Here is a 14,981-nt window from a genome sequence, read left to right on the forward strand (position 1 = left end):
GAATTGATTATTATTCGAGTCTTGTTTTTTTTAAGGATTTTATTATTTTTTTTAATAAATTTTTGTTCTGTCACGTCAATATATTTTATAACGAATTCAAAAACGAGTGAATGATTTTTTTGTTTGAAAATGAGAGATAAAAATTATGAAATAATTAAAAAAATAAAAATAAATTGTGAGATATTGTCACAATTTTACCATTAATTATTTTTTCTAAATGAAGCCCACCCAAGATAAATAATCAAAAAACTCCTTGTATCAATTAAAATACTTTTTATTTATTTTTATTAAATTTAAATTTTAAATACTAAAACTATTTTTTAATAATAAATTAAATTAACCCAAATATCTTATTATTATTATTATTTTTATCAAAGAAAGTATTTAAAAAATAAAAATCAAACAAGCTCATAAAAAAGAAGAAGACAAATGTTAATCAAACTCTCTCAATATAAAATGTCTTATCCTGAAGGTAAGAAACAAAAGATGGATCAAACAAGTTTAATACTTATCTCTCTCTCCTCCTCTGTCCTGGTTTTCATCTTCCTAAAATCAGTCTTATCTCACCGCCATCGCCGAAACCTTCCACCGAGTCCACCGTCCGTCCCTTTAATCGGTCATCTTCATCTCCTCAAATTCCCAGCACACAGATCTCTTCAAAATCTATCCCAAAAATTAGGTCCAATTTTCTCTCTACAACTGGGAACCCAGTTAGCGGTCATCGTCTCGTCTCCTTCCACGATTGAAGAATGTTTAACAAAAAACGATATCATTTTTGCAAATCGACCCAAATTCGTGGTTACAAAGTATTTTGGTTACAATTACACGACGGTTACATCCTCCCCCTACGGTGATCACTGGCGTAACCTCCGGCGACTAATGACGGTGGATTTGCTCTCCTCCAACCGACTCAACGGGTTCTTGTTCATCCGGCGAGAAGAGGTCAGGTTTATGCTTCGTGAACTCTACCGTCTCTCAAATGGCGGATTTTCCCGCGTCCAAATAAGGTAATTAATACACTGATCATATCCTTATTCATTAGTGAAAACTGGATCTGTAAATAGGGGAAGAATTGTTAAAACATCTGTTTTAAACCCATTTCAAAACATATTTCGGATCTTTTTCCTTTATCAAATAGTTTTATATGATTTATGAATATAAACAGTTTAACCACAACCAGTTGCGGGCGGAACTCCTGAATTATGAAGATAGGAATAACATGATAGGTTTATGTAGCATCAAGTAGTCTTAATATAGTATCCCGTACATTTATTTTTTAAGCCCACGATTGAAACATTCCGGGGATAAGTATAAATGGAAAGAAGGATAACAAAAACTTACAGGGGTGAAAAATGGAAAACTGGCCACGTCTAGTATATTTTAACAGGTTAAATAGAAAAAGTGATGGATGATTCAATGTTTACTTTTCAAAAATATCCTCATTCTTGACTTGGCTATGTATGGAAACGTATATACATCCAAATAAGAATCCTATTTGAAAACTCTTAGTATTACTTTGTGGTTGTGGATGTTGATTTATCTCCATCTACAACTCTCAATTTTTTTCAATGGCTTTTTGTTTTATCTAATTGATCTTATAACTTATTTAAAATTGTTATATTTATATCAAGATTTAATTGTAAAAGTATTTTTTATTATTTAATATAAAAATATTATTTTAATCATAATTTAATTATTATAATGTTATTTAAAGGGAAATAGAAGAGTATGTCATTATCATGACTTATAAATAAATAAAACTGATTCTAATATTTACATATTTTGATAATTAAATAGTTTCAAATTATTTTTTATAATTTGAGATTTTATTGTCTTAATTTTAATTTCATTTAATCTTATATATATATAATATTAAAAATAACTATATTTATATAACCTTGTTACAAAAGAAAATAAAAAGCATATAATTATGAATATTTATAAGTTTTATATATTATATACAATTTTAATTTAAAAAATAATATTTTTATAAGCCTTGTTTGAAAATGATTGAAAAGGAGTGTATTTATAAATTCTTTAGCATCTAAATTGTGCCGACGTAGCACATTACTGATTATCGGCACATAATAAAATATTTTTATTTAATATCATTCAATTTTAAATAAATAAAAATATATTTTATAATATAATAATATAAAATTAATATACCTGAAAACTTATAAATTAAAATTTTAAATCATTTTCAATTATATTTATTAATATCAATTTATAAATTATTTTTCAAACTCATAAACGTGTTTCCAAAAGATAAAGATATCATATATAATGAATATGGATTCTAACAATGTGACCCACCACAAATAATGACCAATTATTTTCTAACCATGTGACCCACACAAAATAATAGGAATAATGACTCATTATTTTGGTTGAAATTGGTCCATACTTTTCAAAGAAAAAATAAGAAGCTAAATCCACTTCCTTTAAGATACATACAAATCACTTTGACACGGATTTATGTTGTAAGTTTTGTACTATGTTTAAAATAAAAAATATATATTATTATCTTTCAAATTTGTATGTATCATAAATTTAAAAAAATAATAGTAATATAGTATAGTGGTTTATATTTATAAGATATATATTGGGTTCAATTTTCTTTAATGAAATAAACAATATAAATCTCATTTAATGACTAAATTAAGTGGGAAGCAAAGTAGGAAAATGTTTTTATAAAATTTGTTATTCTAGATGTGTTCTATTATTTATCATCTTCACAAAAATATGTTCACTTTTCAGATTTGTACACATCTATCTTACTTATAAAATTTATTAAACAAAAAAATAAAATCTTGGTATCAAACAAATTTATGAATTTTATCTTATCACTTTAATATCAAATGTATATGTTAAAACAAATAAAAAATATCTTCAAACATTGTCACAAAGACTATGTCATCATTGTTGAGTATTATTATTATTTAGATAAAAAAAAAAAAGTGTTTTCAAGCACTATTCGTCCTATTTGTGCAATTATGTCAAATATTTCAGTATCTATATCTCAGAATTCAATGAAATATCTCACCAAGAAGTATGCAGCCACATTTTCAAATAAAGCCTTATATCTAATCCAATTGTAATGGTATTTTGATCAATTTTGTGGAAAAACGAATGAACCCAACAAACCCTATAGAAATGGATGGGATGTCAACAAGTTTATATTAGTCTTTACATTTATATATATATATATACCACAATGTCCAAAAATGATTGGTGGCATAAGCATTGAAGGCAACTTGGTAATTACAACATGTATTTGATTTGTCTTGTCAGTTAAGTAATGTAGATTCAATATTTAGATTCTTGCGTTATGTTTTATTATATATGTATATATATAATTAAATTAAACTTATAATTTTAGGTCAACTTTAAAGGAGCTTGCATATAACAACGTTATGAGAATGATGACCGGAAAAAGATACTATGGTCAAGAAGAACTTTCAAACAACCATGAAGCTAGCGTGTTTAGAGCACTTATAGAAGAGGTTCTTCAATATGGTGGGATATCCAATCTCGGAGATTTCTTTCCAATTCTAAAGTTGATTGATTATGGGAATTTCGAGAAGAATGTAAGAAAGGTCCATAATAAGATGGATACATTCCTCCAAAATCTTATAGAAGGTTGTCGTCTCAACAAAAATGGAAACTCTGTGGTCGATCACTTACTCTCTTTACAAGAATCACAACCCGAATACTACACCGACGAAATCATCAAAGGATTTATATTGGTGGGTAACCAGCCTTATAAGTATTAGTACTATTTTCTTTAAACCCGAAATTTATTCTTCAAAAAAAGGTGTTGTTATGACCTGGTTTCAATTAAGATGTTTTAAACATGAATCAAACTTCAGGCCTCAAACTCTAAAGTTCAAATTCTTTCCAATTTAACAACCCTGAAATGACACTAAAATCTATTTTGTTCGATCTTGTTGAATTTTTGTTGTTTTGATCAGGTATTGTTAGTAGCTGGTACAGACACATCATCGGTAACAATAGAATGGGCAATGACTCTATTAGTAAACCACCCCGAGGTTTTAAGAAAGGCGAGAGATGAGATAGACAATTGCATCGATGGTCAAGATCGCTTTTTGAATGAACCAGATCTTGCTAAGTTGCCTTACCTCCAATGCATCATATATGAGACTATGCGTTTATTCCCTGCGGTGCCACTCCTCTTGCCCCACTTTTCCTCTGATGATTGCAAGGTGGCAGGCTACGATGTGCCACGTGGAACCCTACTTATGGTTAATGCATGGGCCATGCATAGGGACCCTAATGTTTGGGATGAACCATTGCGATTCAATCCAGAGAGATTCGAAGGCAATGAAAGTGAAAGACACAAGCTAATAATACCTTTCGGAATGGGGAGAAGGGCTTGTCCGGGAGCTGCTCTAGCCCAGCGAATCGTGGGCCTGGCCTTAGGGTCGTTGATCCATTGCTTCGAATGGAAGAGGGTTGGTGAAGAAAAAGTTGATCTGAGTGAGGGGAAAGGAATTACCCTGCCCAAAGCTGAACCACTAAAAGTCATGTGCAAACCTCGGGACATCTTGTGTCAGACTTTCACGGATCTAAACTAGAATCATTTGCGAAGGTATGTTAATAATAAAACATGTATTCATGTTATGCACTCTTTTTGTTTCTAGCTATAGCCTTTGAAACACGAAATATTTGCGCGCAATGAAACCTATATATTTTGTAATAGGACGTGTCAAGCGTTAGTTTGGTATGTAGTTGTCGACTCATGATAATGATCCAATTCATGGAGAGCAAGAGCTCATTGACACTTTCATGAATTTGATTCTGGTGCCAATGTCTATCTATAGATTTAGCTACATGCATGTTTAATCCATTTAATATTATATAACTCATATATGTTTTTGTTGTAATAATGTTTGTTTCTTGGAATGAATATGTTTCTTCTATTGTCCACATAATAGCAGTACGTCTTCTAGCTCATGAGGTTGTGAAGGCCAACCCATTCAAGCCCCCACATTTGACCCCATTGTCCATGTTAATGTTGTTTATTGTTTATGTAATTATGTTATTAATTTATTTGTTTCTGTTTTTGGTTGTTGCTTTACAAGTGTTTCTCTAGTTGTCTTTGTTTTTTGAATATTAAAAAATATGATAGGTATGATAGCCGTTTAAGCTTATTGATAAAAACAAACCAAAGTGTTAAAATACTTAAAATATAATGAATTAACCATTTGAGAAAGACGATTACAAACTTGGTTAACTTTGTCATATTAATTTTCTAATAATATTAGAATATATATATATATATATATATATATATATATATATATATATATATATATATATATATATATATATGTTTATTATATTGACTTAGGCCTTCCAACAACTTGGCTTCACAAGATCTGAACCAACCCTTTTTTTTTATTGCGTCTTTCTTTCTTTAGAGCTTGTGGGCGAGTGTTATTTGTGTGTGTGAGGGTCTAATTTAATAGCAACAAACAATATAATACAAGATAATACCTAGTTTCTACCTTCATCATCTACTCAAAATCGATTGGCTTATTTTGGTTTTCAAGGTTTTATGCCTAGGTTTCTTCTCAAATGCCTATTTTGGTTTTTAAGGTCTTATTCCAATGTTTCGTCTCAAACGGAGATGGATGCTTCTTGTGTTGAGTTTTTGAATATTGCTTCTCATCTCATGTAATTTACTGTATTGTATGTATAGTGTTGGTCTATTTTATTAGAATCATATATTTTTTAATACCAGTTCATTCAACACAGTTTGTGAAAATTACAAACTAGTTATGGCACTTTGTCCCCTGACATAGGCCCTTTTTATAAGGATAAGATCTTTATTTTGTTAAAATCAAAACATGACATAACTCATAAGTAGAATAAAAAGAAACAATGACATGACTTGAGATTGACATAAGAAAGAGTTGTGGGTTGGGCTTAGGTTCCCAAATTGAAAATCTCTTAAAACATTGACTCCCTTAATATGATAATTCAGAAGTGTTTTGGGTTGAATAATATTGGAATTGGAGGGTTTAATTCTTATGTTGATTAGACACTTTAATATTAAGAATTGAAATTGAAATTAGAATTTCAATGAAATTCAATATAGTGTAATTTGATAGTTCTAAATTCTAATCTTTTTAGGTCGGAATTGTAATTTCAAATTAACACGTTTTTCATGTTTTTGACATGTTTAACACGTTTTCCACATATTAAACACGTTTAACACGTTTTTCACATGTTTAACATATTTTCATATTTTGGCACGTTTAATACGTTTTTGGCACGTTTAACACATTTTTGACACATTTAACACATTTTCACGTCCTTGACATGTTGAACACGTTTTTGACACATTTAACACGTTTTCACGTCCTTGACACGTTAAACACGTTTTTGACACATTTAACATGATTTTCACGTTTTTAACACGTTTAACACGTTTTTGGCACGTTTAACACGTTTTTGACACGTTTGACACATATAACACGTTTTTCACGTCCTTGACACGTTTAACATGTTTTTGACACATTTGACATGTTTTTTACGTCCTTGACACGTTTAACACGTTTTTGACACGTTTAACACGTTTTTGACACGTTTAACACGTTTTTCATGTTTTTAACACGTTTAACACGTTTTTGACACGTGTACACGTTTTTGACACGTGTACACGTTTTGACACATTTAACACGTTTAACACGTCCTTGACACGTTTAACACGTTTTTGACACATTTAACACGTTTTTCACCTCCTTGACACGTTTAACACGTTCTTGATACGTTTAACACGTTTTTGACACGTTAAAATGATTTTCACGTTTTAAACATGTTTAACACGTTTTGACACGTGTAATACGTTTTTGACACGTTTAACACGTTTAACACGTTTTTCACGTCCTTGACACGTTTAACACGTTTTTGACACATTTAACACGTTTTTCACGTCCTTGACACGTTTAACACGTTCTTGATACGTTAAATATGTTTTTGACACATTTAACATGATTTTCACGTTTTTAACATGTTTAACACGTTTTTGACACGTTTAACACGTTTAACACGTTTTTGACACGTTTAACACGTTTTGACACATTTAACACGTTTTTCATGTCCTTGACATGTTTAACACGTTTTTGACACATTTAACACGTTTTTCACGTCATTGACACGTTTAACACGTTTTGACACGTTTAACATGATTTTCACGTTTTTAACACGTTTTTTACATTATGGCATATTTTGCACGTTTTGACACGTTTAACAAGTTTTCACATATTTAACACGTTTTTGACACATTAAACACGTTTTCATATTTTTGACACATTTAACACGTTTTTTTACGTTTTTGACACGTTTAACAAGTTTTCACGAATAAGACACCTTTAACACATTTTTTTATACTTTTGACACATTTACCTCATTTTTGACACATTTAACACGTTTTTCACGTTTTGGCACGTTTAACAAGTTTTTTACATGTTTGGAATGTTTAACACGTTTTTGACAAGTTTCTTGTTTTTAACACGTTTAAAACGTTTTTAACACATTAAACATGTTTAACACGTTGTTGACACGTTTCACATGTTTTTATGTTTTTGAAACGGTTGACACATTTTTAACACATTTAACACGTTTTAAACACGTTTAACATGTTTTTCACGTTTTGACACGTTTAACAAGTTTTTCACTTATTTGGTACGTTTAACACATTTTTGATATGTTTAACATGTTTTTACGTTTTTGACACGTTTAACACGTTTTAAACTTATCAAAACATGTGAAAAACATGTTAAATGTATTAAAAATATCAAAAACGAGTTAAATGTGCCAAAAACGTGTGAAAACATGAAAAACGTGCCAAAACGTGAAAAATGTGCCAAAAACGTGAAAACGTGTTAAAACATGTGAAAAAACGTGTTAAAACGTGTGAAAAACGTGTTAAACGTGTCAAAACGTGAAAATATGTTAAACGTGTCAAAATGTGTAAAACGTATGGAAAACGTGTTAGACATGCCAAAAATGTGTTTAATGTGCCAAAAACGTGAAAAACATGATAAATGTGTGAAAACGTGTTAAATGTGAAAAACGTGTGAAAACGTGTAAAAAACATGAAAAAAGTGTAAAAACGTGTGAAAAACGTGAAAAACATGTGAAAACATGTTAAAACATGTAAAAAATGTGTGAAAATGTGAAAAACATGTTAAACGTGCCAAAACGTGAAAAACGTGTTAAACGTAAAAAACGTGTCAAAAATGTGTAAAACGTGTGAAAAACGTGTTAGACATGCCAAAAATGTGTTTAACGTGCCAAAAACGTGAAAAACATTTTAACGTGTGAAAAACGTGTTAAATGTGAAAAAAGTGTTAAACGTGAAAAACGTGTGAAAAACGTGTTAAATGTGCCAAAACGTGAAAAAATGTGTTAAACGTGTCAAAATGTGTAAAACGTGTTAGACATGCCAAAAACGTGTTAAACGTGTGAAAAACGTGAAAAACATGTTAAATGTGTGAAAAACGTATTAAACATGCTAAAAACGTGTCAAAAACGTGAAAAATGTGTTAAACTTGTTATAATGTGTGAAAAATGTGAAAAACGTGTGAAAAATGTGTTAAACTTGTTAAACGTGTGAAAAACTTGAAAAACATGTTAAACTTGTTAAAACATGTGAAAAACGTGTGAAGATCGTGAAAAATGTATAAAAACGTGTGAAAAACGTATTAAACGTGCCAAAAACGTAAAAACATATTTAAAAAATTAATATTTTGAACCGATATTTTATTTTACAAATATAGGAATTAGAATTGAATTACAATTCTATCATTTTCCCAAACATAGGATTTGGAATTGAATTACAATTCTATAAATTTTTCAAACATAGGAGTTGAATTGTAATTTAATGCCAATTCTCATGGAATTGGAATTAGAATTTCAATGTCAATGCCAATTCCAATTCCCCTCATCAAACACACCCTTATAGTTATTTCAAGTAAAAATTTAATTTAAAAAAATATTAGTTATATATTATTATTATTATTATTATATAATTAAGTATTTTATATATCTAACCATTAATATATATATATTTAAATAAATATAAAAGTAATTAATTAATGATAATTAATAAATCACACTATATAATAACTTGTTTTTAGTTTATAACTTAATGTAAAATAGTACAAATCATAAAATTAAAACTATTTAAAACTCTAAAATTTTATTGTAAATTTAAAATCGTAAAATTTAACTATTTAAGAGTTTAGATAAAATTAAACTGGTTAACTTTATTTAAAATGGTAAGAGTGAGTTTAAAAGTTAACTCGATAATTTATATACTTTTATTTTATGTGAATCTACTTAATTAATTGGTAGGATTTGTATCTTAGGTTAAAAAACAACTTTTTATGATCAATTTGGACCTTTTTTTTAATTCATTCTCTAAAAATTAAAAACAAATCTGAAGTTTTTAAAGATGTTATCCAATCATTTTTTTTGTGTGTGTTAAGAACTTGATTCATTTAGTTTTAACATAACAGAGTCAGCATTAATTTGTACCAAATAAATTGCATATATATATATATATATTTATTAAAATTATTATATCAAATTAAAAATGTATCTGATTCTTAAGAACAAACATAATTTTTAAACACACTACATCTGCCCTTTATATAGAATAATTTATATGTTTGACAATGATGTTTTTAATCAACTTATTTAAGCATCCTTTAAATAGAATAATTGACTTGTTTGACAACAATGTTTTAATAAACTTATTTAAGCATAGTACTACATTTTCCCTTTAAATAGAATAATTTACTATGTTTGACCATGATGTTTTTAATCAGCTTCCTTAAACATCTTAAATAGAATAATTAACTTATTTGACAATGATGTTTTTAATGAACTTATTAAGCATAGCATACAATTTTAATTTGCTAAAAACATCATTGTCAAACACAATAACATATTTTAATTAACATAATCAAATATTATTTGACGCCTTATATCATAAATCACATTACTTACTTTATGGTGGCTACAATTCACATTTACATGAAAGGTACATTATTTTATGGTGTGAGTTTAAAAGAATGTTTATAATGTCGATTGCAAATTATTTAATTCTATTGGTGGAGGATGGACTTCGTCGACTTGTTAATGGTTGATTAGTTGTCACTGAGAAATTGCAGCTTAAAAGAGTGATATTTCTGATGTTGTGAAATTTAATAAACAATCGTATCAAACAGAGCATGTCACTAGGAGGTCTAAACCAGGTTCAACTTAGAATGTTATTTGGATTCGTTTGTTTGGAATGTCTATATTGTTATGAAACTCTAATCTTCTCCATAGAGTAGGGGATGATATTGGTGGGTTCATTGAGTGTGATGAGAGTTATAAAAACGAGAACGATGAAGGATGGTTCCGAATTCTTGTGTCCCCTATTGAGCCGAACGTCAAATATCCAGAAGTCGTTTTTTTGGATAATGGAACACATGATTGTAAGGTTATGGTTTAATAACGACAAATATTAGTTCTTGTTCTGGTCATAACAATGATATCATTGTCAAACCTTTATCGACAACTCATCCTACGAGTTCGACGACATTATGAGCATGCATTAAGAAATTAGTGGTGACTCATTTCTATGTGGATTAGATTTGTTTAGATGGGCTCGCTAATGTTGAATGATTAACACTTGTGGAGGATCTTAATCAGGTATTGAGTCTTGATGCCTTATATGTCGCGTATGTCATAGTGTGTTTAGGCAAAGAGGTGGGTCATGAGGTTGTGTCCGAAGTTATTCCACCGCTATATTCGACTCATCTTTCTCATGAATGTCCCACCTAAAATAAGGGTCATATTAAGGTTATGGAGTATTCGTCTGCGATGCAAACGGTTGAGGCGAATATTGGGTATTTTTCTCCTCTTTTGCATGTGACTGAGACTGTTAACCATGTGTCTCCCGTTGGTTGCCCTCTGGGAAATGATTTACATTTAGTCTCAAACAAAGTTAGGGTGCCCCCGGTCTCACATCCAATCTCATATTTAATTGATAATTTGGAGCATGTTGAAAGGGTTCGGGATGATATTTGGTCCCCTTTTCTAGTACGACTAATGTTACCCCAAGAAAATCCCTATATCAAATTGGAGAGCTGACTGTGGTCATTCATGAGGTTTTTGAGGAAGAATCCTTTAAGTCTGATCCTGAGTACAATGCCGAGGAGGAGGCTTGTGTAGAGTTCTCGACTCGTAATATTATTTTGAATGATAATAGATCTCTAGTGAAAAAAGTTTTGAGGTGTGAGACTGAATTTAGGCCGAAGATTTATAAGATTTCCCCACTTTCATAGTTATATTCGAAGTGAAATGAAGAATATTGTTCTACCCAATGGTAATATCATTGATGGAAAATGTGTTTCAAAGCCTAATAAGGCGTATTATAATTAATTTATCTTAATGTTTGAAAAAAATGTGGTGTGAAACGTATGTGGGATTAACGATAGTGCAAAACACAAAATGATAAAGTCTTTGAGTTGTAGTATTTATTGTTTCAAGGAGACTAAGATGCGTCATATGAATCAATAGATTATTCGTGATCTATGTAATTGGAGATTGTGTGGTTGGGAGACTCTTAATTCTATCAGGGCATCATGTGAGATTAAGGTAACTTAGAATGATGGTTTATTTGAGAAAATTGACATTAATATAGGTCAATTTTTGGTTAGTATCCAATTTTCTAATCGTGGGGATAATTTTCGTTGGGTGTTTTTTACGGTGTACGAACATCTGCTCTATAACCTTAAGTATGATTTTTTCAATGAGTTTGTGGAGGTGACAAGTATTTGGCATCTACCTATTATTTTGGCGGGGATATGAATCAAGTTAGGGTTCCTATTGAGAATAAAGGGTCACATAGACTCACAAAGCATATGGGTGAGTTTTCCGAGGTAATAAAAAATTTGGAGCTCATTGACTTGCCTTTGAAGGAGGGAAATTCACATTTATAAGAGGTAATGGACACAAAGGGAGTGTGCAATCCCGCATTGATAGATTTTTTGTGAGTAACTCGATTTTTTTGTGGTGTATCTAATATATTTCAGAAGGTCTTACCGTGGAGTTGTTCTGATCATCGTCCTATCCTTATTGAGCGGAGGGAGGTGGTTCCAATTAGTCGGCCTTTCAAATTCGAGAACAAGTGGTTGAATGGAGATGGTTTTATCTCGAATGTGGAAGGATGGTGGGCGAGTGAGGTCATGTTTGGCTCTCCATCCTATAGGCTATTTAATAAGCTTACAAATCTACAAAAGTTGTTAAAAAGTTGGTTTGTAAGGGATCGTGCATTGTTTTTCTCCAAGATTGAGGTTTTAAGTCGTGAAATTTTAATAATTGATGGTGCATAGGAAGTTCGTGATCTCTCTATTACATAATTTTTTTACACAGATTCATCTAGTGAGCAAGTTGCTTGAACTATGTAAAGAGAAGGAAATTGGGGTGAGACAATGCAGTAGAGCGACTTGGTCGCAGGAAGGTGATAAAAGCACTAAGTATTTCCATGGCATCTCTAAAGCACAAATAATAAATAACGCTATTAACTCGATATCCATTATTGGTGTCGTGCATGAGAACGAACCAACTATATCTAATAGTATTATTCAATTTTACAAAGATTTGTTTCAGGAACCATTTCAGGTTAAACCAAAGCTAAATGACATCAATTTTGTATCTATAAATGTAATTGAGAAATGAATGTTGAAATTTCCTTTCTCTATCGAGGAGGTGGAGGCGACAATAATGGATTGTGGTAGTGATAAGTCCCCTAGAAGCGATGATTTTACTTTGTTTTTTTTAAAGGCTTGGGAGTTCCTTAAGGCTGATATTATGGCAGATATGAATCATTTCTATCGATTTTCATCTTTTGAGAAAAGTGAGAATTTTACGTTGATTGTCCTAATTCGTAAGGAAGCCATAACTATTGACGTGAAGAATTCCAATCCATCAGTTTGGTTTCATCATTTTATAAGATTATCTAGAAATGTTTAGAAAACAGAATGTGTGGAGTTTTGGGTACGGTTATCTCTAGAAATTAGATGACTTTCATCAAAGGTTGTCAAATTTTCGATGCGACACTAATCGCTAATGGGTGTATTGATTCGACTAATATTAGAGGCGATAAATGTGCTTTTGTCAAACTCGACATCGAGAAAGCATATGATCATGTTAACTAGGAGTTCGTTTTTTATATTATGGTTAGAATGAGTATGGGGGAGAAATGTATCAGATGGATTAGATTTTGCATATCGACGATGAAATTCTCTGTTATCGTGAATGAGAGCTCTCATGGTTTCTTTGAGAGTTCAAGGCATTTAAGACAATGTGACTCTATTTCTCCTTTCTTATTTGTTATTGTTTTGGAAGACCTTTCTAGAATGACATTGTTTGCCAAAAATACGGGTTTGTTTTGTGGGGTGGAGTGCGGTTCGAGATGATCTCCGTTCTCCATGTCTTATTGATTATTTGTAGATGACACTCTTAGCATGATTCAGGCTACTAAAAAAATGTCAAGAATGTTCGTGATATTCTCTAGTTATTTGGATCGTATTCGAGATTCCGTGTTAATTTGGGTAAGTCTGATATCATCTTCTATAATTCAGTTTCGTCTAGGAGAAAGATTAGATATGCATGTATTCTGGAAATTAAAATTGGGTTTTTTCCGTCTACGTATCTCGGGCTCCTTTAGGGGCTAAAGCTAGCTCTAAAGCTTCTTGGGACCCGATCATCAGTGAGATGGAGAGGAATCTTCCCATTTAGAAAAGTAAGATGATTTTTAAGGGAGGTCGTTTAGTCTTTATCAAGAGCGCTCTTTTTCTTCAATGCCAACATATATGATGTCTCCATTTGTCCTCCCAAAGTGTGTGGCTGTGACGATGGAGAGAATTATGTGTAAATTAATATGGGGATCGTCTGATTCCTCATTTTCTCATTTAGTGAGTTGAATTATGGTTAAATTAATAAAAGAGTAGGGGGCTGGGAATTTGAGATCTTGTTTCTTTTAATAAAGTCTTATTATCCAAATGGTGTAGTAGATTTGTGTTAAATCTAGTTAAATTGATTAAAATGAACTTAGGAAATAAGTCTATACATTGTTTTGATGATGCGCGAAACATTAAATAAAACTTAGTTTAGAGTGAATAAAACTAAGTTGTGAAATTATTTATGCGCAGGTTTAACTATAGAAGCGAACACACGGGTTGTCTGAAGAAGAAACGTGATTAGACGGGTTGTCTAAAGAAGAAGCGTGATCACACGGGTTGTCTGAAGAAGAAGTTTTCAAACGTCCAAGGCTGAAGTAGCATGAGTAGAAGTTTCAAGTCAAGCAGACAACTAGACTTGTGAAGCATGAGCATACACATCAAGTCAAGCAGACGTGTCAGTCTGAAGAAGCGCGTTCAGACGCCTTGCTTCAGCAGTCGTTTGAAGAAGAACTCTGCCCTTCTACACAGCTTATCAACAGTAGTCTTGCTTCAGTCATTTGAAGGAGAACTCTACTTAGTGAACAATAACATTCGTTATAAACTAACGTCCTGGTCAGCTTATTTCAACTAATACCTAGATTTCAACCAACAGAAAGTCGATACGCAATATATAAATCAGATTCGACCGTTGCCTACACCTCAACAAAAGAAAATCAATGTACAATGTCAAATTCTTGAACTTATGAGCAACAAATCATTGTAGCTCCGGTACAATGAATCCCCAAAAATCTGGACTTTAGGTACGACAAATATTTCCAGATCTTTTCACAATTCAAAAGTCAGAGTCGACCGTTGCTTTGTTTCATTATAAAAGAGCTTCAAAGCACAATGGTGACCGTCTGAGTTCTTAGAAGTTCTAACAGACTAGTTCGATCAAACTCTAAGTTATTATTCTCTCTCTTACTGTAAAATCATTTATTGTATAAGCTG

At 31.1% G+C, this 14,981-nt stretch overlaps 1 protein-coding gene across 1 annotated transcript; it reads left to right on the plus strand.

The window, feature by feature from the left end:
- The first annotated feature begins 483 nt into the window (after nt 1-483).
- LOC124919316 (cytochrome P450 81Q32-like) lies at nt 484-4,910 on the plus strand. The gene is made up of 3 exons (XM_047459541.1): nt 484-1,007; nt 3,383-3,749; nt 3,975-4,910. The coding sequence occupies exons 1-3, from the start codon at nt 487-489 to the stop codon at nt 4,596-4,598; spliced, it is 1,512 nt and encodes a 503-aa protein (XP_047315497.1). The 5' UTR covers nt 484-486; the 3' UTR covers nt 4,599-4,910.
- The last annotated feature ends 10,071 nt before the right edge of the window (nt 4,911-14,981 follow it).

This window comes from Impatiens glandulifera, chromosome 1, assembly GCF_907164915.1.
Source record: "Impatiens glandulifera chromosome 1, dImpGla2.1, whole genome shotgun sequence".
Lineage (NCBI taxonomy): Eukaryota > Viridiplantae > Streptophyta > Magnoliopsida > Ericales > Balsaminaceae > Impatiens > Impatiens glandulifera.